The sequence below is a fragment of the Protopterus annectens genome, chromosome 13.part0, assembly GCF_019279795.1.
Source record: "Protopterus annectens isolate FY-2018-M chromosome 13.part0, PAN1.0, whole genome shotgun sequence".
NCBI lineage: Eukaryota > Metazoa > Chordata > Ceratodontiformes > Protopteridae > Protopterus > Protopterus annectens.
Window position 1 is genome coordinate 786,295,901 of NC_056747.1, and position 27,375 is coordinate 786,323,275.

Here is a 27,375-nt window from a genome sequence, read left to right on the forward strand (position 1 = left end):
TAGTGACAGAACAACTGTTGTGCTTCTACAATAAACAAGTGTACTGCGGTGAAACCGTAAGTAGCACCAACAAAATGTGGAACTAAATTAATGCCTGTCAGACTGGTATATAATGATTTTTTGCAGCCTAAATAGGATGATGCAGCTATAAACATTGAAGGGGACACTGTTCACTAGAAGTAAATGTAAACATCTGCAGAACCTGAGAACAAAGTGAATGTTCACTGATTCCACAAAACAAATAATAGATGCTTTATCTGCTGTAAAACGACTGCAGGGAATAGAGAAAGATTATCTTAGGCCTTGCTGAATACAGAGTGAGGGCTGCTCCATGACTGTGATAACATAGCTGTTAGTGTAAAACAAGAAATGGGTAAAGTAATAGATTGTCTCCAATCTTTCCTGATTTGTTGCATTGGCTGAATGTAGTGTGAGGACTGATCCATAAGTATGGTAACAGCTGTTTTTATAAAACAACTGCAGGAGACATCAATAATGCATCTCCAGCCTTCACTATTTCAATTACAAGGGCTGAATATGGTGTAGAGATGCCACTGTAATAGTGCTCTCTTAACCCTCCATGTAAAACAACCGCTGCACAGCAATATTGTATCTGTTGTCTTTAGTGCTTCAATTATTGCGACTGAATATGGTTACTTATATGGCAGCTTAACCCTTATGTGCTGGCTTCCTGATGAGGGAAAGGCTGGTAATTCATACATGAGACACATTTCTGTGTCTTTGTGTGTATGTGTGTGTGTCTCTCTCTCTCTCCAATACCTTTTTGGTACTCCAGGCCAGAAGCTTGTCAGTCTTCTATCCTAGGGCACTATTTTTATGTCCCAGCTCTTAAATGTAACTGTCTTGCAATTCTCCAGGTACTGTGCCATGATTTCTTAAAGAACACTGTTTGCAGGACACTTGAAATAAATTCTTAGAAACAAAATAGACAACTGGAAATTATATTCACCAAAACTCCCAACTGTAAATTAATTCAGAATCAAAATAAATACAGTAGAACATAATTAATCACATAATAAGCTATGTGGGAGGGGGGGTATTATTACTCCCAGGGTCATAAATCTTCTTTAAAAATTGTAGTAATTCAAAAGCATTTTCTGAAAAACAAAGATCAGTCATACAACACCCATTCCCACCATGTAAAGGATGACATCAAATCTATGAGTTCAGTCAGACCAGTTTTTCATGAAGAAGGCAGTTCTGTTGTCCTGCCGCCTTTCTATAGTTATGAGTCTACCCTCTATATCATGGGGTGGGCTTTGACATGAATCTGGTGAGTGCTGCATATTTCAAGGCACTAACCAAATGTAAGGAAAGTTAATACTTGGGCACATTGAATATATGGCATCACTGCACTCACAGTAAGACAAGACGGATTTTTGATTGCAAGAAAGAAGTTACTAAGGTAATCTTATTTGAAAGGGGGAGGGTTAGTATCTTCCTTGTATCAATCAGACCCAAGGATTGAGTGTATGCAAATGCCAATTTTTGAGATCTATGATACCTCTGCTGCTTGATGTCCCCTGCCAAGAACACAATCCATAGTCACATTCATTTTTACTGTTAAAACAGTAGGACAGGAGTTTTGCATAGCCAGTGGCACTTAAGGAAACAAAACAGTATAGGAATCTGACCTGTCTTCATTAGGGACATTCACAATTAAAAGTAGAGCAATTTGAGGTGTCTCCATAACCCACCTGACATCCTCATTTTCCCACTTATTTATTTTCAAGGTTCCAATTTAATTTCTTTTTCACCAGAATGGCAACCTACCTCTCGGAAGTCTCAGCAACACTGATAAATCTGTGATTGTGCTAACTCCATCACCATAAGGGAGTGAGATTAACAGTGGGACAATTTAGTTTGCTAATAAAAAGGTCAAGAATTGTCTAAGCTTTTTAAAGCAGGCTTAAACTGGTTCACGCTGTAGCCTTATTCAACCTCCTTGTATTAGACATCACTCAGTTCAGCCATTGTCTTTTAAAGGGCCCTGTGGCTGACCACGCTTGTCCTGAATTTCCACTCTTTGTTTTGCTTCCCGATTCTCTCTTTATCTTCTCAGTGTTTGTTTACCACTGTAGTGTTCTGTTGTATATCTCGGCACATCAGTAACACAGTACCCCTCACTATTTGTGTATATTTCAGCTACATATCAGTAATTAATATGCAAAACAATCTTTAATGCTTCCTATTTCTATTGCTCTTTGTCAGAACTTCATTAAACCTGCAAATATGAAAGCAAAAAAAGCAACAATTAAATTAAATTTGCACACCAGACTTGGCTACTGCTTTGACTTATGGTATTTAAAGTGCCCTAACATGGTATGGCTACCTGCAGGTAAGGGTGTGTGTATGTTGGGAATAGGGTGCATACCTAGCCTCTTGGCATTCTTATGGTTGTTAAGATGTGCTGTACAAAATACAACCCCTGGGCATTCATTTTGGTGTTATTCCTGTACTTGTCTTATACTTTGTGCCTAATCAGCACACTGATTTGTGGTTTGCTTAGTAGTTACACCAGTGATTCTCATCTCCTGTCCACTGTAAGAAGAATGTCTTCCAGTGAATCCAGCATGTCTCATGCTTTGATTCACCACATCAGGCAACAGTCAACAGGGCCTTTCAAAATGGATGGCTATCCAACTAGACTAGAATCTGGCGCTTTCCCCTCCCCCTTGATTATTCTGTTTGTGGATAGATTTCCTGCAAAGGACACTGTTGCAAATCCTTCTGTAACTGCTGGCTACTATGAATTCCTGTTTAAGAGACTTTTTCCTTATGACATAGTTTGGAACTGATTTTGACTGTTGTGCAAGGAGAAGGTAGATTCTGCCCACAGAAGTGTCCCTCACCAGGCTAGACAAGGAGAAAGTCACAGCAAGTTGTTTGTCAGGTGCTACAATCTGCCATATCATGCACGCACTCAAGTCTCTTAACAACAGATACTGTTATGACTCTCTCATAGTCCATGTTGGTGTGAATGACTTGAGATGTACCTCCCTGGACTGTATGAAGAGAAACATGATCGAGCTCACTGAATATGTGTCCCAGGCAGGTATGTCCCCAGCCTTAAGCAGCATCCTACCATCACCCAGAATGTTGCCTCAATACAAACAAACAATGCTTGACTTTAACAATTGGCTTAGTTTCTTGTGTCATTCCAAGGGGATCCAGTACCTGACAGCCTGGGAGGACATGATTGACAGACCAAGATGCTTTCCCAGAGATGGCCTTCATCTGTCTCCCCTGGGCTTCAGGCTTCTGGCAAATGCTCTTGCCTCTCCATAGAGCCTTTTTTAGACAAAGTCATAAGCACAAAATTACCAACATGAACATTTTTTCTAAATTAAATTTAACGGTCATACTGCTAAACGCTAGGAGCCTAAGCATGAAACTGCACTCATTGCAAGCATTCTTTGCCCTGGAGGATGTTGACATTTGTGCAGTCACTGAAACATGGTTCAAAGCTGCAGAGAGCACCCCAGCCTTACCAGGTTACTCATCGTGCCATACTTTCAGACCCCAAATGGAGGGCTACAAAGCCAAAGGAGATGGAGTTTCAATATTTATCAAAGACATACACACTTCCAGGCTGGTCAACTGGTATGATGCACAGGAGACACTCAAAGTGCAGTTAACTGCTGACAAAACACCTGTTCAAATCATAGCTAGCTACAGACCCCCAACCATGACTCAGGATGCCCACTCCACCTATCTGGACTTACTTGAATCCATCAAGATTCAACCTTCTACCCTGATCCTGGGTGACTTTAACTACCCAACCATAGACTAGAAGACCTATTCTAGCCCAAACATGAATACCCAGAGAATCCTTGACTCTGTCAATGCCGGTGCATTGGATCAGCTGGTCGACACCCCTATGAGAGGTGAAAATATCCCTGACCTGGTCCTAACAAACATGAGTAGCCACTGTAGCACCCCTACAGTGTCTTCCTCTTTGGTAAGATCCAACCATAACGTGATCACTTTTGAAGTCACCATCTCCCCTGACCCCCCCCCCCTTGTCAGGGCCAAACAAAATAACTTTTCCAAAGTCGACTACAATCTCCTCACAGCAAGTATAAGCATCTTCACAGCCACTGTCCCTTCAGTTGGTACTAGCACTTATGTCCAAGCCTGCACCAAAAAACTATATGAGCACCTACATATGGACTCAGCAGTACCTGACAGGACCAAATCATCTTCCTCAAGGAACAGTAAAACTGTCTGGTGGAAAGCAGCAATAAACAAACTCTACAATAAAAGGAAAAAATATTGCTGTCCAGGACCAAGAAGGAGCAGGTGCCAAGTTGGAAGCAATTTCTCCTTTGTCTGAACAAGCAAATAAGGTCACTGGTGAAATCCTGTAAGGCTAACTTTGAGTCAAAATTGACCACATCTACTAAGTACAATCACAAGGCCTTCAAAGGTAAGACCCAAATCTGCTCTGAACTTGTGGTCAGTAACACCACATACACAAACGCCATAGATATAGCCAACCTGCTGGCAGACAGGTTCAGTGAAAACTTCAACCCCCTGTCCCCCATCAGTAAACCAGGATATCCCCAGCACCTCCCCCCCCCATCACCAGGGAGCAGGTCTTCAATGCCCTCTCAAAAGCAAAAAATACAGTCCCCATTGGACCTGATAACATCCCTGGATGTATCCTACATGAACTCAGGCATGAGCTCTCACCTGTGTTAGGCACCCTATTCAACTAAACCCTGAGTACCAGCTTCATCCCAGCCAAATGGAGGACAGCTGCTGTCATTCCACTACACAAAGGTGAATCATCCACTGACCCAGGCAATTACAGGCCCATCAGCCCAACTAGCCTGATCTGCAAGGCCGTGGAATGCATTATCATGGACCTTATAAACAAGGATATTGGCAACCTCCAAATGCTTGACTCCACACAGTTTGGTTTTGTCAAAGGAAGATCATGCCTGTTAAACCTGGTCACCTTCTTCGAAACAGTCACCAAAGCCACGGATGAGGGGATGAGGGGAAGACGGTGCACATTGCCTACCTTGACCTAGCCAAAGCCTTTGACACTATTCCCCACTCATGTATGTATAATAGATAATCTCTCCCAGCTAGGCATAAATATGTATGTTACCAGATGGGTAGCTAACTGGCTCACTGATAGAACCCACTCAGTCAAAATAGGGGAAGCCACCTCTAGTAGTAGATCTGTAACAAGCAGTGTACCCCAGGGATCGGTCTTGGGGCCTCTACAGTTTGGGATATAATTTTCTGAGGTATAAGCCAAAATCAGTGGTTTGTGGCTGACCAGGGGTTGCAAATGACTGCAAGCTGGGTCCTGTCTTAAATTCCCCCTAGTGATGTGAACATCCTCTAAGAGCCCCTTACCCAAACTAAAGACTGGTGCCAGAAGCATGGCCTCAAAGTGAATGCCAAGGAATGCATCATTATCTCCTTTGGGGAAAATGGCGTCCCCACTAATTATCACATTAGCAACAATGTACTAAGCATGCAATCAGTCATGACGGACTCAGGCACTCAGGTTGATAGCAACCCGACTTTCGACCACCACATTGCCTCTATTGTATGGAAGGCTTTCTACATGGCCCACCTCATAAATAAGGATATTTCATCCAGGAACAAGGAGGTCATAACATCCCTGTACTCCTCCCTTATCAGACCTATTATCGAGTACAATTTCCTTTCGGTTTGTACCTTGCCAAGCACATGCAGCAGCTGGAGAGACCACAGAGGTTCCTGATCAGGAAAATCCAGGATGTCAAACACCTATGACAGATAGGCTAAAAGCTGTGTCCCTCTACTCAGTCTCATACAGACTGCTTGGAGGTGACCTGTGTCTGGCATACAAGGCCATCTCAGACCCAACCTTGATACAGTTGCTGCATATCCATAAATCAAACTCCACTCACGCAACCCGCACACAAGGTCTCAACCTGTTCTGTGACATTAATAGAACTTGCAGGCAGGATAGATTTGTGTCCCAATGACTCCCCCATCTGTGGAATAGTCTCTTTCTCCATGTCAAGCAGAGTACCTCTCTAACCCTCTTTAAGAGGAACCTGGACGACTGGATGGGAAACAGAAAATACACCCCTGGGATCCTACCTGTGTCCATGATGGACAGGGGAAACAGGTGCTGACTTTGTGGGAACATGGGCAAATTTCTTGGCTAAGTTTATAAGGGCCTCTGGGCCAATAGCCTAGTATAATCCTACGAACCTATGAACCTATCTTCTCATTTTGTGGGGACTACACTGTCCACCTTAATTCAACACTTCACCTGTGTAGAGAAAGGTACTGCCTCCAAGGAGTGAAAGTGATAAAACTAATAGTGTTAGTTAAGGCATCAAAATGAATGGAGGATACTGAACTGAAGGCATGACTCATGTACAAATGTCTTTTTTCTTTGTCAGAAGCTCTTCCTAAGAATGAGAAAGCTGGAGAAAGCCAAAATCACAGCCTTTCAGTACAATCGTCTTCATCTTCCTGGTTGCATTCAGTATTATATCTGGTTTTGATAGTGCAGTTATCTAAATATAATCTGCTTGGGTTACTCACACTCTTTCAGTTTTGATGTTAGTGACCTATGGGCTCTTTAAGTTATCCATGGATCTCTTAAGTTTGGACTTAATGCTCTAGGAATCTGTAAGGCATTCAATCATTTGGTTCCTTTGCCTTAACAAAGTGCAACATTTCTGATATTATACAAGACCTACATTTAGGACCCTTATTTTGCTCAGCAATTGGTTCTTCACAGTCTGCTGGTCCCTAGCAGTGGCAAATGAATCCCCGATGTACAGAAATTGCTTTGTTGTTCCTGCCAATAAGCTTTTTTAAAGAAAATGTATCTTTCAGTATTCTGAAGAGCATGTCTAAAAAAATGGTGTGTCAGACTCACAGTAGAACATATAAATGGCTTTATACCGAACAAGAATGGTTAAAACTGCAAACACGCCACTTTTACTACCAAAAATAGTATCTCTTCTCACAAATCCTTGGCACTGTCCTTTATTGAGCCCATTTTATCAGCTAAACAAAAGCGTTGAAGACACCTCAGCAAAAGAACTTTTCTTGTCTGCTGCCCAAATATCCTTTTTGCAGTCTTATGTTGCCCTACCTTGTATGTTAGTGTCATTATTTATGGCCCGGATAATGTCTAAAAACAGTCCATAACCATGGTATTTTATTAACCAAAAACAAAGCACTCAAAAAATATGATACCATTCTAATACTTTCCCATTTCATAATTTTATAAGGTCCAAATTATCCATCTATGCAGCTTATTTGCATATTTTTTACAGTATTTTTAAGTATTTGCCATGAACTCAGGTCAGTGGCAACCCATCTTTCTCTCTCTCTCTCTAGTCTAAAGTTCTAAAACAGTATTCCTCATCCGTTAGATCCCCACCATCTCTTTACAGTTCCCATGAAAGCCTGCACAAAGACTCTCTTAACATGCATTGCAAACATCCCTTTAGTTTGCAACTTACTTATACATCTGTTTCTTCAGAACTGTCTAATTCTAAACTATTTTACCACTTCCCCACGAAGAATGTAGCAAATCACAGATCTGTCCAATTATTTTTATATTTAGCTTTTTGTTTTTAATTTTTGCTATTCCGCTGATTTTTTGTCTTTGATGTGTTAGAGTTACCATTATATAGGCTTTTATTTTTATTATTGGTTTGCATTTTGTATTACTGTTTCTGGGTCATGGTTGAAATCATGTTCCAGCTAACAAATAAAATAAATAACCTTGCTAGTATTAAATGCTACACACATAGCAAACTTACATTTCTCCTTGCAGATTTTTAGTTCTTTATTTTAAAGTTCTCTCTCTCTCTCTCTCTGACTTTCTCTCTCTCTTTTGTGCTGTGCTTAAATGGTGTTGGGCTGCCTGTGTAGGCTGGCTGTACAGGGCTAGCAGATTCCTTGTACTGCTGTGCACACTAAACACTGGTAGCTTTGTTTTCTTGCCGTATAATTACTCTCTGAAGGACAGAGCTGCTTCTGTTATAAATGAAGTTCGTTCTGTGGGGGTGTCTTCAAGGCTTTTGTTTAGCTGCTAACTGGATTGTTCCTCTTCCATAGTTCAGAGGACACAGAGTATAGTTTAGGGGCAGCAGAATGACAGGTCCTTGTTTTTTGGTCTTAAAAGTCTCTTGGCTACTAAAGATCTTATGCACACTCACTTGCAAGTACATTTAACCCCTTTACATCAGCTATAGATGTAAGTATGTTTTTTTAATTTTACCCTTCCTCTGACTGAGAATTCCTGTAGCGGATAGGGTTGGTCAAGACTGGTCAGAACAGAAAACAAACGTTTCCACTACTTATTTCTAAAGCGGTTTGACCACATTATTAGTAAAGTGAGTTTTGCTGTTGTCATTTACAAATACAGCCCAGGGAGAAAAGGATTAGGGAAGCATCAGTGTTAAAGGGAAACTGTAGTACAAAAAAATAAGTTAAGTAATTGCTACAAAGGTGTTCAATTAGGGTTTTAAACAAAATAATTAAACTTAATTTTACCTACTTCCGATAAGTTCGGACTTATTCTAAGAACTTTTTCTTTGATATTTGTGCAGCTCATGTCACCCATTTTGTACACTTTGTGAACAGTGGAAGGCACTCAATTTGTATTACTGAGAGCTGTCATTAAACCATGAACTGACATTACTCAATGGTGTAAGGGGAGCTGTGGAAACTGCTTTAACTGTAGAATGTGGCTATAAATATGGATGAGCCCCACACTAAAGTTTAAATCCAGAGGCAGCATGCAAAATGAAAGTTTAGATTTAGGCTTAAGGCCCTAAGTGGGATTTCTGCAATAGATGCTTCTGTTAATTCTACTGATAAGGATCATGTTAAGGTATGCTTGACAAGCTGAAAAACATTTTAGATACTGATTCATAATCTAGTTCTCCAAGTTTATTTGAACTATTACCTTACTGTAGCCTTGTATTTCATTGTTCATGTCAGTAATGAGAAGTCTTAAGTATTTACATAATATTGAATTGTAGGTGTACCGAGGACAGAGTTTCTTGCAGAAAGAATAGGACGTGTTAATCATCAGTCAGTTATAATTTTTTATCTGAGTTACAGTGACCTCAGAGTAGGAATAATAAAATAAAGGTAAGAGTACAGGAAGGCCTACAATGAGACTTAATTTAAGAGTTTTATGTTAACTCATAAAATTAGTTTGAGTACATGCATTATGAGGATGTCTATACTCAAGCTTTCATTTACAAGTTGTTGTGACAATGTCGTATAACATGAGCTAAAATGAGTCAGGGAAATACATGCAGAATGTTTGCTGCAGCTATTCGTGAAGTCAGCAGATGAAGTAATAAGGGCTTTATTTGATCTGTGTGACAGTAATTAGATTTTGTTTTTAGGGGAGACTTTTTATTGCAAGGGTGCACCGTGCATGGAACATTTATTAGCACTGGAGCCATCTTCATTCACTCCATACAGGGGCACAGCTTAACCAGAAGAGTCCAGCTTAACCCTAGCCCAGAGGTTTGGCTAGCAAGGGGAATATCTGAGGTCCAACAAAATTGGTCTTGGATAATGGAATTACACAGAACTGTCATGTGGCATGCTCTTCGACCCTTTAGTGTGTTTTTGGCTTAAGACATTAACATTTGCCCTCTGGACCTGATATGTGAACTGCTGAAGTAAGGATGTATACCAGCCATCAGCACATGTGATTCTGCATTTGCTCCAAATTCAGGTACAGTGCTGTGCAAGCCAGCCATCAGTCACTCACTCTCAGACAGCCTCATCAGTTCTTCCAGTGTCCAGGCTGCAAATCTTGGGCCAGCAGGGTTACAGTCAAGGTTTTATTCTTGTATGCCATGGGGACAACATAATTAGACTGTTTAATACTTTTATACAACACGTGATGGTTTATATAAATTAAGGAGGAGGTGCCTGTCTATGGAGAAGATGTATCACCATACAATACATAAAGAAGTAACCATTTGAAATGTAGGGACCCGCTAGAGTGAGTTCTGACACAGAGAGACAGAATGGCTAAAAGAACGGACATATTTATATATATATATATATATATATATATATATATATATCTATCTATATATATATATATATATATATATATATATATATATACACACACACACACACACACACACACACACACACACACACACACACACACACACACACACACACTTTGGAGGGTGTGGGGAAGTGTGTGTGTGTGTGTGTGTGTGTGTGTGTGTGTGTGGGGGGCCTTCTCCCTCTGGAAAAAGAAGTTTAAAGTAGAACAGTGATTTTCGAAATTCACTCTTCTCATGTGCTTCTGTTCTTTTTTTTTTTCGGCAGTACTCAGCATACCACATTTCAATAGAGAGCCAGACAAAAATATGACTTCAGATCTACTGTTGAATATCAGGCCCTGTATGATGAATTTTAAAATAAGATTGATCCGTCAATAACCGAAAACTCTCCCATTGAATGTAATTTCCCGTGATCCCAACTCCCACAATAGAATAGTCTGGAATGTTTTTTTTTTTAAATCTATTTATTAACCCGGTAAGCCCACTGGACAAAGTGTCTTGTATTCAGGGGCAACCTAGAAGCACTGTCTGGTTAAGTGACTTGCTCAGAGTTACACAGCAGGCAAATGGAAAGAGAAGAAATAAAAGTCTGTTCCCTTGAATACAGGAAGAAACTTGTTTACAGCTAACAGTGTTAATTATCTCCGTTAACTGTCAGCATATGTTACAGGTGAGTACTATAAGGTGAGATCACAGTACACAGGTGAATACTATAATGTGAGATCACAGCACACAGGTGAGTACTATAATGTGAGATCACAGTACACAGGTGAGTACTATAATGTGAGATCACAGTACACAGGTGAGTACTATAATGTGAGATCACAGTACACAGGTGAGTACTATAATGTGAGATCACAGTACAATCCCCACCCCACTGCATGCTATTTCTTTTTTCCAGGTATACTGTGACTATGTGGTTACTGTATTTACGTAAGGAGAGCAGTAACGTGTGGTGATGGAAATCCCCTCCACACACACATGGGATGACACAGGGAGCTTGCATACCTGCTAAAAAATGCTTTACTTGAACTGGCACTAGCAGTTCCAGCAGATAGTAGCTGTGTTTTTTGATAAATTTATATTGATGGATTTGAAGTTAATGGGTTGTATATTGACCTGTCTTGTGGAAGCCATCAAAATACCGAACAGAGAATGTCAGCTAATATATAGATTTGAAATAAATAAAAATTCCTTTGCTACAACCTATTAAATCAACACCTTTGTATCTGTTCCACAGATATCTGTAAAACATATGTGTGATTGGTTAAAATATATGCATCAACCGTATTTGAAATTAACATAATGTATGTCCTAACAACTGAAGGCATGAATTAACATTGTAAACCAAGCCATTAAAATGACAATATTGTCAAATGGTGCATTCATAATAATACTCTAATATTAACTTTGAATAAATCTTTGAATAAGTGTCTGTGGAGCAGCAGAAACACACAGACACATACACAGACATGAAAAAAAAAAACATTAGCTGCTGTAATGGCGTAACCTCTGACAAAACCAAAGTATATTCTCAAAAGTTTAATATTATAAGGCATATTTTTCACATACCGTTAAATGACATGATGAAGTGGATTCAAAAGACCTTTTATTATGATTTTTTTGTTGTATTTCTTTGCCCTTACCTGTGACTTATCAGTTCCCTTATATGTCCTTATTGGCATTGTCATTTCACCGTCCTATGTAGCCAAAGAAAAAGCCAGTTGAGGGAAGGCAGTTATTCTGGCTGGTCATATATTTTAGCAATAATCCATGACTGGGTCTGGGTATCATAGGATCATGGTGGGCGTGCTTTGATCGTGACAGTAAAACCCGAGTGATCAGTCAAAGACAACCACTGGTAAATTCTGTCATACCACACCCACTCGTAGATTATTGCTGTTACACAATGACATTATTTAAAGTGTTTTGTCACAATGTAGAACTGTATTGCAGCATCTAGTGAGTTATTCATTTATATATTTTAGTTTGTTTACCAGGGTAGTACAGTGATCTCTATAGACCATTTACAGACACAGCCCAGATGAAGAGAGTCACAAAAAAAGAAAATAGAACAAATTCACAAACACAGAGTAATCACAGAAGGTAGATAATCCCATAGACAGTTGATATAATATGTAAATAATATTAGCAGAGCAGATAATCAAATGCAAATGTATTTATTAGTAAATATGAGAGGGAAGCAGCATCTGAGAACAGAGGATCAAAATAGAATTATACAATGCCTCCTCTAAAACGTGCATGCTGATTGGCCAGCCCAACCAGCGTGCCCGTTGTAAATCCCTCAATATACTAACGGAAAAAGGTCCGGTCGCCCGGACTTTTTCCGTTAGTATAACACTAATCTCGCTATGTTAAAAGAGTTTAACATAGCGACACAGGTTTAAAAAAAGCAACGCAGATCTCCGTTGCTTATTTTAAAGCTGTCTCGCTATGTTAAACTCCTTTAACATAGTGACACAGTGTGTAAAAAGCAACGGAGATCTTGCGATCTCCGTTGCTTTTTTTTTAACCTGTCTCGCTATGTTAAATGAGTTTAACATAGCGAGACAGCTTTAAAATAAGCAACAGAGATCTCCGTTACTTATTTTAAAGCTGTCTCGCTATGTTAAACCCATGTAACATAGCGAGACAAGCAACGGAGATCTTGCGTTCTCCGTTGCTTTTGCCCACAACTCTGATGTACTGCGTAGGCATGCAGTACATCAGAACTACCGCGGAACACCAGACAGCTGCGGAAGGGCAGCAAGAGGCGTATACAATGCCATTATTTAAGAAAAGTAATTATTTCTTTTCTTAAATAATGTCATTATAATAACAATAACCACTTCTGGGTGTGGGTAATGCTGGATTTACCCACGGTTGTCTTTGTTTGGTCCATCGGGCTTAGCCCTCGGGACCAAACCACGCCAACCGTGGGTAAATCACATTACCCACCTGCGTTATTGCTATAGTGATGCAGGTGAGGAGGAAGTTAGATTATGTGTCTGGTGGAAAAGCACTTGCAGTCAGATTTTTGATGAAAGTGACTTTTTTAGTTGAGCTTGACGTTAGGGAAAGAGGAGACTTCTTTAAGGTGAAGGGGAGGGATTGGCATAGTTTGGCTGCAAGAATGGAGAAGGAATAGCCAGTACAGTGCAGCTTAGTTTGGGGTGTCCGGAGTGAGGGAGTTAATTGGGAGACGTTATGGAGGTTGTAGGGGGTAGTTTTATTATGGAGTTTGGCTACAAGAGGTGGAAACTCACCTAGCTGAGGTACTTTGAAAAGAAGAGACCCTAGTAGAAGCTCAACTCTTTAGGAGACCAGTTGCCATTTGGCCTTGACGAGGTGATGCAGTGGTGTTCCTGAGGGGAGGAAATGGAAATAAATTTCAGTTTAATGCTGCAATGCAGTTTGCATAAGTAGATCTGTATTTATTTAGGCCAGTTTTTTTAATAAAAAGCTTTATAAACTTTTTATTAAAACAATGGCCCAAGTAAATTTAGCATTTCCTTAACATCATGTAAGGTGGCTGTCCATAGACTTTAATGGACACCTCTTTGCACACGTGCAACTTGCATCCATTAAAGTCTATGGAAGCCTCTCATGTTTTCTCCTCAGTTGATGTCACTGAGGTTAAAGATCAGTGTTAAACGTCAGTGTCATTAGCACAGGAAAACAAATTTTACAAGGGATTTTTTATTTTGTTTTTATGCCTGAAAAACGTTTCTGATTTAATGAGGATGCAACTCAGCAGTGTATACAGCACATACTGTAGTGTACACAGGTAAGTAGAGAAAGCATGACAAAACACCTTAAAAATAAAATGCTTACTTTTCGTAAATAATTTCATGGAGTGACAGCACTTCAGTGTTCTTTCTGTTTATTTCCTGCATACTGGTGTAGTGCACATTTAAGGTTTGTACATCCCCATGCTTGTGTGGTGTAAGAGAAGTAATAGAGAAGAGAGCAACTCTATCATTGGCTGTCTGTCACTCTCTGTTTTTGTTTTTTCTTTCTTTCCTTCTTTGTTTTTTTTTTTTTTGAAAGTCTACTGTCAGGCATTATTGACTGATTCATCTTCAGTGATTTACCATAAAATCAAACATTTTGTGAGAGACAACAAAATATAAGAAAAATTAGGGATGTTTTGCAGAACTCTGGACAATTAAGAGGTATGGTCACTGATAGTTTGATCAGTTGCAGTGCTGGTAACCATTATTTGTAACTGTTCAGTGTTTTGCTGAACATCCCTGATTTTTCTCATATTTTGTAATATTTTTCTCATATTTTGTAATATAGCATTTGATTTCCTTGCTGGGGTGCCTTCTGTGCGGAGTCTGTATGTCCTCCCTGTGGTCGCGTGGGTTTCCTCCGGGTGCTTCGGTTTCCTCCCACATACCAAACACATGCTGTAGGTGGACTGGACACACTAAAGTGGCCCTAGGTGTGTGCATGTGTGTGCCTTCTGTGGAAGGTTGGGCACCAGGCTGGCAACTCGACACTGTAAAACACCACTGCCGATCATGAGTGAACGGTGATCTGCTGTGGCGACCCCTAACCGGGAAAAAGCCGAAAGAAGAAGAAGCATTTGATTTCCTTAGCCTTTATTTGTCCAATATGTGGCAGTGAAAAAGTCACTTAACTAGAAAGTGGTTTGGGGAAATTTGGAAGTTTTTCTACACTCCTCAAATGGTCTTCTTCTGGACTGCATACCTACTAACTATCTATGCTGGGGTAGAGGAATAGAATATCTTGGGAAGTGTAACATTTTTTTCTTTGTTTTTGCACTCTCTCTTTTAAAATATATATTTTTGATAAAGTCAGAGTCTATGAGTTTTCAGGATATTCATGATTTTGTTTTTCTATGATTTTATTCCGTGGTGGTATAGCGGTAGCGTTGTTACCTCACAGCAAGAGGTTCTCCCGTTCGATTTTTGGCTTGGCTTGGGAGTGCCTTCTGTGTGGAGTCTGCATTTCCTCCTCGCGGTTGGGTAGCGTTCAAAAGACATGCGTGCGTAAATGGGCGTGCCTTCGTTGAAGGTTGTACATTGAGCTGGCACCTCAGCGTTTCATAAAAATCTACTACCAATCATTAGCGGACCGGAGTTCCGCTGTGGCGACCCCTTACCGGGAAAAAGCCGAAAGACAAAGAAGATTGTTTTTTTTCTATGAACCCCCCCCCCCCCCTCCATAGTGGTAGTGCATATCCCAGTGCATTGTCAGATTGCTCAAGAATACTTCAGTGGCTGGACTTAGTTGTAATGTGATATGCTTCATTTACCGTAAGAATGCCAGTTGAGCTGTCCAATCAGCATGCAGGTTTTGTACTATTAGTGACTCATTATTGTGTAAACTACTAATGACTCATTATCATATAATGTTGCATGGCTTACTCCTCTCTCCTCAGTAGCTGATGAATACACTGCTGAAGGAGGCCCTGTAGTGCCAAATCTCTAGAGCATCCACTCTCAAACCAATCTCCAGTTATATAGCACTTCAAAACTGCTTAACAGGAAGCAGCATCCATCTTTCAATCAACACTTTCTGTTGCACCATCTAATTTCTACCACATGGAAGTTGCAAAGTGAGTCTAATTATCATCCTTGTTCAGGGGTGAAAGACTGTCTCTTGCTTCCCTCTTCTGGTGCCAAGACCTCTTACTAAAATCCAGCTCTCCAAGACTGCAGTCAGGGTTCCATCACTCTTTGCATTTTCCGATCAGTAGCCCTATATTGATGACATGATGTCAGATTAATCCCACTGGCAATTATGTACTTTTAAATATGTGATCCTGCAAAAAGAGTGTAGACAGAAAGTGCAATACCTTAATGTAAGTTAATATGTCAGAAATTACATGTTCAGGTACTATATCCCCCTGAAAAACAATCAGTACCATACCTCTCAACGGTCCAGAGCTTCGCAGAATGTCCAGATGTTTGCCTCCTATTTTTGGTCTTTTCTTCATAAAATTGTGGTTTTCTTGCAAATTTTTGTCAAATGTTTGAGGACTGAAGTCAGAAGATAATAAAAGACATTTGAGTTTCAGGCTTCATAACCTTCGGAAAATTCATGCTAAGGCAAAACCTGTTATTCTGTCAACTTTCTACATTTGTAAGAGCAATATTTAAAAAAACTGTCCCCACTTTTGGAGCTGCCCCCCCCCCCCCCCCATTTATGGCTTTATCCAGATTTCTTGCTGTAAGAAGTTGAGAGGTATGAATCAGTACTAATGCAGAACGGGTTCCTATTACCTGATTGAATGTTTAGGTTAGCGAATACGTAAACGTTGATCTGGTAATAGCGAAAGCAAAAAACTGCGAAAGGCCGATTTAATGCAGGGAAATAATTCCCTTGGCCGTTATGCAGATTTTGCCCCTTTCCCCACTGTAGAGCGATCTCGGAGTTGGCATATTTAGTTGGGGGGCCCCCCAGTTTATTTTGGTTTGAAATTTTTTTTTTTTTGCGGCCAAGGAAATTCATTCCCTACGTTAAATCAGCCGTTTGCTGTTTTAATTTTTCGATATAACCAGTTTGATGTTTAGGTATTCGCTAACCTAAACATTCAATCGGATAATATAGATGCTGCAGAACATGTGTAGGGAGATTTATAATTTTATATTTATAATTGTCAGAAAGCATCATAATATGTTTCTTTTAGTATTGCATGACTTAATTTTTAGCTTGGTGGTAATAAACAGCTTGTATCTTCTACAGACACTAATAGAATAATTTAGTCAGAACAAAAGACAATAGAATTTGTAAGCATATGCAGTAATCAAAGGAAAGCTTGCCATGAATTCTGCACAAGTTCTAACACCATACTGAGTTAGACAATGAAAATGTGACAGTTAGGAAGTTCATTGCTTGAATGGTTTAGGCATACGATGGAATGCCTGTTTGATTTAATCTCAAAATCAACATTATGTGTGTTAGGTGAAGGTTTCTAGGGAAGTTTGGCTGTAGTGTAAGAAAGATTTGACAACAAACTGGAGTGTCAGCATCACTACTATAATGCTATGTAGTGTGTCTGTTCCACAAATGACCCAGTTCTGATATTCTGATTACTGAGTAGATGAAGTCACATGGAAATTAGCATGAACAAGGATTGGGTCGAAAATTAATTTAACAAGAAATAAAATAAAAGCTGGGCAAGAGAAAGTATGACCAAAGTTTGGAATGCCTTGCCTGTGCTCCGGGATAAGTGCACTAGCTGTGTTTATATGGAAACAGCCAAGTGGATGAGCAAATGACAAAGGAAATTATCAGCATGTTTAGAAAACATTTCTGTTTTAACAGCAGGTTCATATGTTACAATACAGTAGATCCGTATTCAGTAAGGACAGTCTGCAGGCAGGTATTTCTTGTATCTAAATGGACAACTTTAGAACAATAGAGTAGTACATTAATCAAACCTTGCATTTATGTGTTTGAATTATTAATACAGCATGTATGGATATGGGATTGCCATTTTATAACCAAAGTATCCCCACTCATGGAGTTGCTGCTATTTTTGAAACAATGAACCATGGATTTTGTCAGTGGATATGAAACACTGAGCTTAACTGGAAGAGGGATTCAAGGTTGTCTTGATTTTTTAAGGGGTGTAGGGGTGGGTGTGGGGTTTTCTTGATGCATAAATTAAATAAATGAAACAGCAAAAAAAAAAATCTGTAAAACAGTACCTGTCCTGACTTTATTGTAGGAGAAAACAAGCACAATTTTCATCTTTCTTCTAAATATTCAGAAAAAACATGACCCACTAATACATTACATACGATACCAACACAGTTCTAAAACACCTAGTGTTAATTCCCAATACATTATAAAAAGATACACATTGCTTTGTCAAGTTATTTATGTATTGTCCTATGAAAAGTTAGATTTAAGATACAAGTTGATTCATCATCAATTTGTATGTCTAGAATAAACTTCTAATGCAGGTTAAACCATATAATGCTTTTCCATCCTTCAAACAGAGCTTGGATAATTAGATGGGTATCCCTGAATTTATTCTGTGAATGAAAAGCCTAGCCATCCTTGAGTAAAGGGGTTACAGTCTAAGAGTGGGTATTGGGAAGAAGTTAATAGTTGTGAGACTAAATTTCCTTTTAACTCCTATGAATACTTTGATTTCTAAGAGCTCCTAGTGGTTGTCCCAGTACAGAATCTGCCCCCCCCCCGGGTTTTAACTGTTATGTTTCCATTTCTTTCCCTAATAGTGCTTTTGCCTTACTTTCGTTTGCATGCTTAAATTACCCACACCTGATGTCACAGCCTCTTGTCTGAAACATACGTCCATTTGTTAGTTCTCCCTTTTTATTTATTTATTTATTTATATTTGTTGACCGGGAGTGTCTGAATGGATGTAGGTCCATTGTCAGCGGAGGCCCGGGGAGAAAAGCTCCACAGTTAAAATAAACAGACAGTAGTTACTTTGGATTACATAGCGATTAACAATTTAACATAGCAATTACTTACAACATATTTACAGATGAAGAACATAGTACATCAGTAGACAACTAGAATCCTTATCTGTGAAGTACATAACAGACATTAACAAATGTTACAAGAATAAGTTCCTGCTGTATAATAAGTACTGGCTTATGAGCATCTGAGCTTGCTATAATCAAAGTAGTTAGTGGAGTGGAAAGAAAGGTAGTGGTTGGATGGGGAGGGTGATATTAGAGTGGGAGTTGCAAGGGCATAGCCAGCATGTTTTTAGGTGCGCTTTTAGTAAAGTTTTGAAGTGGGTGCATGATGGTATGAAGGTAATTGTGGGTGGGAGGGAGTTCCATAATTTGGCTATGGTGCAAGAGAATAGTGCTTCACCAGCAGAGTTATTGGCTTTAGTGATCTGCAAGTGATTTTTGTTGCTGGATCTTAGTGGTCTGGTGGTGCGATAGGGTTGGAGTAGATTCTGGAGGGATGGGACATTTAGTGGATGATTTACTAGTTTGTGGGCGAGTGAGAGTTGATACCATTGAAGGAGGTGAGGGAGTTCAAGCCAGCCCAGTTCAGCAAGTGAGAGACAGTGGTGACTACGGTAGGATGCCCCTGTTGTGAATTTGGCGATTTTGTTGTAGCAGGTCTCTAGCTTGTTTAGATCACATTGCCTTAGGTTGGTATATATTGGACAGGCATAAAGTAGGGTGGAGATAAGGTGGGAATTTGCTATTGAAATCTTTGCTGCTTTGGTGAGAAGTTGCTTATTTCTGTATAGTGCTCCTAGTTTTTTGTGGACTTTTTTATGGTTAAGGATATGTGAATGTCAAATTTTAGTTTATTGTCTGTTTCCACTCCTAGCAATTTGGTGTGTTCAGTTGGGTATATAGTGGTGTTGTCTTTTGCTGTGATGTTAAATTGAGAGTTGTTTTGGATATGTTTGGTGGGTTGGAAGATGAGTAATTTAGTTTTGTTTGGGTTGAGTATTAATTGGGCATTGGATAACCACGTTTCAACAGAGGAAAAGGCTTCCTGTGTGACTTTTTGCATTTTGGGTAGGGACTGGGCTGAGCAGATGATGGTTGAGTCATCTGCGTATTGTATGAGTGTGCCATGTTTGGTGGCAGAGGCTAGATTATTGGTGAAAACAGAGAAGAGTAGTGGTCCAAGGATGGATCCTTGGGGAACCCCTATGGAGACAGGTAGTTGGGGAGATATGTCATTCTGCCATACAATGAATTGTTGGCGGTCAGACAGGTAACTCTGAAACCAGTTGGTGACTGATTGTGAGAAGGATAGGTTATTGAGGACAGAGATAAGTTGTTTGTGTGGGACCATGTCAAATGCTTTAGATAGGTCTAGGAAAGTAGCAGAGGAGAGGAGAGGAGAGATAGCCATTGTTTTTATGCTGAAGGATAGTGTTAGTAAAGGAGAGTAAGGCAGTGGTGGTGCTATGGTTTGGTCGGAAACCATGCTGGGTATTGGAAAGGAGGTTGTTAGTAAGGAGGTAGTCTGAGACCTGAGACTGTATGCATCTTTCTAGTATTTTGGAGAGTGGAGAGAGAATAGCTATGGGGCAGTAATTGGTTAGTTCTGTGGAGGGTCCGCCTTTGTGGAGGAGAATTATATGTGATACTTTCCACAGTGTGGGAATGTAACTTTCTGACAGAGATTGGTTAATCAAGATGGATACTGGGTAGGCCAGAGCATCAGCTGTGATTTGTAGGTATTCACTTGGGAGGTTGTCTGCTGCTAATCTGGTGGGCTTAAGTTTAGCTAAGAGTTTTTTTATGTTGGAGGTAGGTACAGGAGAAAAAGAGAAGGCAGTGGGGAGATTACTAGTTGAAGGTGCGGGTTGGAGGGGAGGGGGGTTGTGTTGTTTAGCTAGTGATAATATGGTTTGTGTGAAGTGTGTGTTGAATGAGGTAGCAATATTTTCTGAGGAGTGAGGTGTACTGACTTTACCTGGGTGGAGGATGGAGTTTATGGAGGACCAGAATTGTTTGGGGCTGTGTTAAGAGGACTCTAGGGCAGACTGGTAGTATTGGAATTTGTCCTGTTTTATTAGCTTTTTGACTCTATTGCGTAGTTCTAGGAATTTCTGTCTAGTTGAGGGGGTTTTGGTTTTGCACCAGTGCTCCCAGGCTTTATCCCGGTTTTTCATTTCTGACTTAGTGGTTTTCTGCAGCCATGGGGAGGGTTGTGCTTTGATTCTGGAAAGTCTTATGGGGGCGTGGTAATTAAGGATGCTCAGGAAGGTAGTATCAAGACTGAAGTACTTTAGAGGATGCCAGTTACATTCTTTGAGGGATGAGATGAATGTGAGTGGGTTAAAGTTTAGTTTTTTACGTATTTGACGGTAGATGACAGGTTTAGCTTGGTACAGGTGTTTTTTGAGTAGTTCCTTCATCTTTTTTTTTTCATTTTTGCATCTGTTCCTTCAGCTTTCCTCCTGTAGTCACACAACCGACCCCTTTCTGTCAGTGTATGATCATTCAGGTATGTAGACGGAGAGCACTGGCACCAGGACAGTACAGGACGTACGGGTGTAAACACATCAGTTTATGTATAACATATGACACTATTACTTCCTACAGAGATAACATGATCTAACCAGTTACTGCTCTGAAGTCTCATGGGTGTTCTATGCTGTGGTCACTGTAACGAATGAGAGGGATAAGGACAAGAGTGCGATCACACATTATACTTAAACTGTCACAACTATGACTAGAAGCTGTATATTCATATGTGTAGTAGTGCAATATAGACTTTGTAATAAATTATGCTGGGTTTTTGTGTGGGTGAATGGGGACATGCCCTTGTCTTTGTACTTAATGTGAATTTTTGTTTATTTTTCAGTTACTGTTTCATCAATAAGGCGTTCAGGTATTCCATCCCCTCGGGAACTTGCAGTACCAGTGTCACGAGAGAAAGTGCCTTTACAGAGGCCAATCAGTATTAAAAAGGGACCATCCAGCCCAACATCTTCTGTTACCCCTACACCCACTAAATCAGTTCGTCCTTTGATGAAGCTAAAGCCAGAAAATGAGCCAAGTGAAAAGGTTGTCCTGGAGTCTCATGTAAAGGAGCTGTTGGCAGAGGCAAAAACCAAAGAGTTAGAGATCAGTAGATTGCGCACTGAGCTAAAGAAATGCAAAAATCAGGGCAGAAACAGTCCTGACCCTGCTGCAATCATTGAACAGCCTCTTAGTGCATTAGTACCTCATTCTGAGCAGAAAGAGTCACCTATTAAAGTGCTTAGAGAACAAAACAGCACCTACCAGCAGGAACTGATCCATCTCAGGGAAGAGAATCGACTTCTGAAGATGAAGCTTACAGCACTGGAACATTCTTTGGGCTCTGAAATGTCATCCCTTAACAGTCCTTCAAGCCCATCCATCCAAGATTCCAGTCTTGGAAGTCCTATAAAACCAAGGAACAAAAACAAGGACAAAAATATTGTTGCCATGAATGGAGACCTGGTACATAGTCCAGGTTCAACCAGCAGTGATGTAACCAAGGCTTCCTCTTCAGCAGATTGTTCTGAATTTGAAAACATCAAGGGTTTGTCCAGGGAAGACTCTTCCAATAGTAATGCTTCACCAGGTGGCCTAACGAGTAGAGAAGGGCCTCAAAATGGAAAGCTGTCTTTGGCTTGCCTCACAGAGAAGATTCACAAAATGGAGGAGAATCAGCACAGCACTGCTGAAGAACTGCAGGCCACGATCCAGGAGCTTACTGATCAGCAGCAAGTAGTCTTAGAGCTGACAGCAGAAAACGAGAAGCTGGCAGAGCATAAAAATTTGTTGCAAACTTCCTTGCACCAACAGAGAGAGCGCGTAGATCAGCTGACACAAGAAAACAAGAATTTAATGCTGCTTTTGCAGGAGAGGATTAAAAATGAGGAAGAAAATTCCAAGGGTAGCAGAACACTGGAACTAGAGCAGAAGTGCTCCGAGCTTGTGGAGAATTCCAGGTTCGAGAGAGAAAAGCTGCTTAGTATTCAGCAACATCTTTCCAGCAGTCTACGGAATTTGGAAAAGGAGCACCATGAAACACAAGGCATGCTCAAAAGTCTCAAAGAAGAGAACAGCCACTTACAGAGGCTTCTGGACTCTCAGCATGAGGCCAATAATGTGACGGCCATTAGACTGAAAGAGTTCGAGGTGGCTCTTAATGAGCTAAAGGCAGAAAATGAACGCTTGTCAACTCAACTAGAAACTGAAAAGGAGAAAGTTGCCGAATTAAGGGCTATACAGTGTGTCAGTGGAAATTCAGAATTAGAGGAACGGTTAAAGGCAGCACATATTGAGAAGGAGAGCTTAAATTCATCCTGTGCTGATCTCAGAGAGGAACTGGTACAAGCCAACAGTGATATCGAACAGCTTCAGAGCTTGTTGTCAAAGGTAAAAAAAAATTATCTGAGTTCACAGATGAAAAATAATTAACTAGGTACGATTAATGTAAAGTGTATTGTAGGAGGGAAGCCAAAGTTAGATTTTTGAACTCTTCCTATTTGACTTTCCTGTAGATCAGACAGAATGTTGCTTAAGCAGAGTGTGCCATTAAATGTCAACAAGCAGGTAAGTCTTCTCCTTATCTGGCCTTTGGTGCACAGGGTTAATGCTGTGAGCTGTAGTTCCTGAGGTAATGTGTTTGATTCTTGCAGCCTTCATTTGCCTACTGTGTGAAGTCGAGCAAGTCATTTAACTAGACATTGCTCCTCGATCTGAAAAGGTTAACAAATGAATCTTCTTCTTCTTTCAGCTGCTCCCATTAGGGGACGCCACAACAGATCAACTGTTTCCATTTCCTCCTGTCCTCTGCATCTTGCTGTGTCACACCAACCACCTGCATATCCTCTCTCACCACATCCATAAACCTTATCTTAGGCCTTCCTCTTTTCCTGTTACCTGGCAGCTTCATCCTTAGCATCTTTTTCCCAATATACTCTGCATCCCTCCTCAGCACATGTCCAAACCAACATAATCTTGCCTCTCTGGCTTTGTCTCCAAATCTTCCAACCTGGGCTGACCCTCTAATATACTTATTCCTAATCCTGTCCATCCTCGTCACACCCAGTGCAGATCTTAACATCTTCAACTCTGCCACGTCAAGCTCTGACTTTCTGACTCCTGCCTTTTTGTCAATGCCACTGTCTCCAACCCATATAACATAGCTGGTCTCACTACCCTCTTGTAGACCTTCCCTTTCACTCTTACTGGTACTCGTCTGTCACAAATTACTCCTGACACTCTTCTCCACCCACTCCATCCTGCCTGTACTCTCTTCTTCACCTCTCTTCCACACTCACCATTACTCTGAACTGTTGATCCCAAATACTTAAACGCATTCACATTCGCCACCTCTACTCCCTGCATCCTCACCATTCCTCTATCCTCCCTCTCATTCACACACATCTATTCTGTCTTAGTCCTGCTGACCTTCATTCCTCTTCTCTCTAGAGCATATCTCCATCTCTCCAGGGTCTCCTCTACCTGTTCCCTACTCTCACTACAGATCACAATGTCATCTGCAAACATCATAGTCCACGGGGACTCCTGTCTGATCTCGTCTGTCAACCTGTCCATCACCATTGCAAATAAGAAAGGCTCAGAGCTGATCCTTGATGTAATCCCACCTCCACCTTAAATGCATCCGTCACTCCCATCGCAGACCTCACCGCTGTCACACTACCCTCTTACATATCTTGTACCACTCTTACATACTTCTCTGACACTCCAGACTTCCTCATGCAATACCACAACTCCTCTCTAGGCACCCTGTCATATGCTTTCTCTAAATCCACAAAGACACAATGCAACTCCTTCTGACCTTCTCTGTACTTCTCCATCAACACTCTCAGAGCAAAGATAGCATCTGTAGTGCTCTTTCCTGGCATGAAACCATACTACTGATCACTAATTATCACCTTCCTTCTTAACCTGGCTTCCACTACTCTTTCCCATAACTTCATGCTATGACTGATCAGTTTAATCCCTCTTTAGTTACTACAGCTCTGCACATCACCCTTATTCTTAAAAATCGGTACCAAAACACTTTTTCGCCATTCCTCAGGCATCCTCTCACTTTCCAAGATTTCATTAAACAATCTAGTTAAAAACTCCACTGCCATTTCACCTAAACACCTCCATGCTTCCACAGGTATGTCATCTGGGCCAACAGCCTTTCCGTTCTTCATCCTCTTCATAGCTATCCTTACTTCCTCCTTGTTAATCCACTGCACTTCATGATTCACTATCCGCACATCATCCAACCTTCTCTCCCTCTCATTCTCTTCATTCATCAACCCCTCAAAGTACTCTTTCCATCTGCTCAACACACTCTCCTCACTTGTGAGTACGTTTCCCTCATTATCCTTTATCACCCTTACCTGCTGCACATCTTTACTAGCTCGGTCCCTCTGTCTAGCCAATTGGTACAGGTCCTTTTCTCCCTCCTTAGTGTCCAACCTTTTATACAACTCTTCAATATGCCTTAGCCTTCACCACCTCTCTCTTTGCCATGCACCTCATCTCATACTCTTGTCTACTTTCTTCATCTCTTTGACCATCCCACTTCTTCTTGGCCAACCTCTTTCTCTGTATACTCTCCTATATTTCTTCATTCCACCACCAGGTCTCCTTGTCCTCCTTCCTCTTTCCAGATGTCACACCAAGCACCCTTCTAGCCATCTCTCTTACTAGCTCTGCTGTAGTTACCCACCCAGTGCCTGTCTTAACTCTTCCCTGAACATCACCTTACAATTACCCTTTTTCAATTTTCACCATTTGATCCTTACAAATTAATAATAATAATAATATCATTATTATGGGCATCATCCTGAGATGAGATATCTGTAGTTACAGGTGAATAAGAGTCTACTGCTGTTTTTTACTTTTGTGTGTGATCTCCTTCTAAACTCTGAAACAGTCTTCTTGGCAAAATGTAAACTGAAACAGGACTGCACTAATAACCCTTTTGGATAGTTCAGTAAGTCCATAATATTGCTGTCTAGTTGTCATGGTAAAACATACAAACACAAACAGAGCCAGCAATGAAAGTCGATTACTCCATCAAGTCTGACTGCCCAGTTTTACCTCACCCTACTCTATGAGCTATTGTCTCTGCACTGTTGTCAACACCTCATTCCTTGATTTATTGCTATCAGATTCTGTAATGGTGAAACACTTTAATCTATTCTAGCTATCCAGAAGCCTATTTATTTTTAAATGTTTACAATCCCTGTATGTGAGTTTTTCATACTATCTTAAATGTTACCTGTTACCATATTAGCATCTTATTCTTACAACAGTTTACTTAACTGAGTTTATCTTACAGGTTGCCTTATTTCCTTTTCAGGAATATGAGTATCAGTAACATGTCAGTTCTGTCTTTTTCCATGTCCACAAGGATATAATCAGTAAACTCTTGCAAAAGTATGCAGAGACACTACAAACAACGAGCTTGCTATAACACTGTAGAAGCCTGCAGACAGCAAAGGCTTACCAGTTTGTGAAGAAGTGGACTTCAATTCTATGATTACAGCAATGACTGAAGGGCAAGGTTCAATTTTCTCTGTAATTTCTTTGCTGTGTGTGACCTTTGCTAAAGCATGTAACCACATACTTCAGTTATTTTGGGCATAGAAAGTTATCCTCTGAAGAAATGTTTCATTTCAGCTAAGCTATTACAATTAGATTAAACATTTAAACAAAAATGCCTCTTCAGGAAAAGGACAGCAGTAACTCAGAACACACATCTAAATTAAGAAAGCCTCGGTTTTGTTTGGTAGTTTTCTGCAAATGTACTTTTACCCGTCCTTGCATTTCACTGATTCCTGCTGATTTCTACTATTTGCTGTAACCAGGAAGCCATAAATCAGTGCTTTTATCTGGCAGCATGGCTGTGGCCTGAGTACAAATGACATGAGGTATGACATGTGAAAGGTGCAAATGTCCTCACCAGCTCCATAAAGTCTTGGGACACAGGCACACTTTGCCGTGTTGCAGGTTTATTAGGCAGTCCTTTAAGCTGCAAGGCTTGGATTTTGGAAAGAGACTGCATTCTATTGTATCTGCCTTTGTTGAGGAGGGGAGTAATGACTGTGATTCTTCACAAATTCCTTTCATGACACTATCAAATAAAAAAAAACACTTTACAAAGAACAACTTATCAGACTGATTCCCTTAGATGGATGTGAAAGCGTTGGTGATGCCTCTTTCTCTGTAAAAGATTACTAAACCTAATAAGTGCTCTCTGTATCATGCACTGTTACACAGAGACTTTAAAGTTTGCTTTACATAAATGCCTGGTTTTATATGGGACCTATACAGTCTCTTCCTTCTCCTCTATCCCTCAACGGAAACACGCCCTGCCTCGTGCACATCCCTAATTTCCACATGCTTGTTTCTCTTCCCTTTATGGGAACCTGTCATAAAATGTTGAGATTTTGTGCAGAAATTGTAGAGATCTTAGACTGTAAATCATGTTTAAAGTGATTGTAAATTATTCACAATATATCATTAAATTAATTATTTTGATGTTTTGGGTCTATATATGTGAATTTGCAAGACAAGTAAGACATAGCAATATATTTTAGTAGGCAAAAGTGAGCTTAGAGATGAGGATTATAGAGGAGAAATAAATGTGAAACATCTAAAGTTAGCTTTTAATACAGTGTTAGAGAAGACGTAGGTTAGCAAATATGGAATTTACAAGGAGAGGGAAGAAACAGATATTAGGGTAGAAACAGGAGAGTGTATGTTTTAATAAGTGAAACCATGGCTATTGCTCTAATCTATTTTTAGAATACTTA

General features: G+C 40.3%; 1 protein-coding gene across 5 annotated transcripts in view; it reads left to right on the forward strand.

The window, feature by feature from the left end:
• Positions 1–27,375, forward strand: part of SPECC1 (sperm antigen with calponin homology and coiled-coil domains 1) — an 894,647-nt gene that overhangs the window by 539,509 nt on the left and 327,763 nt on the right. For all 5 annotated transcript variants that reach the window (XM_044054506.1, XM_044054507.1, XM_044054510.1 and 2 more), the window contains one exon: positions 21,417–22,963. In XM_044054506.1, coding sequence (XP_043910441.1) covers positions 21,417–22,963 — 1,547 coding nt within the window. The remainder of the gene's footprint in view (positions 1–21,416; positions 22,964–27,375) is intronic.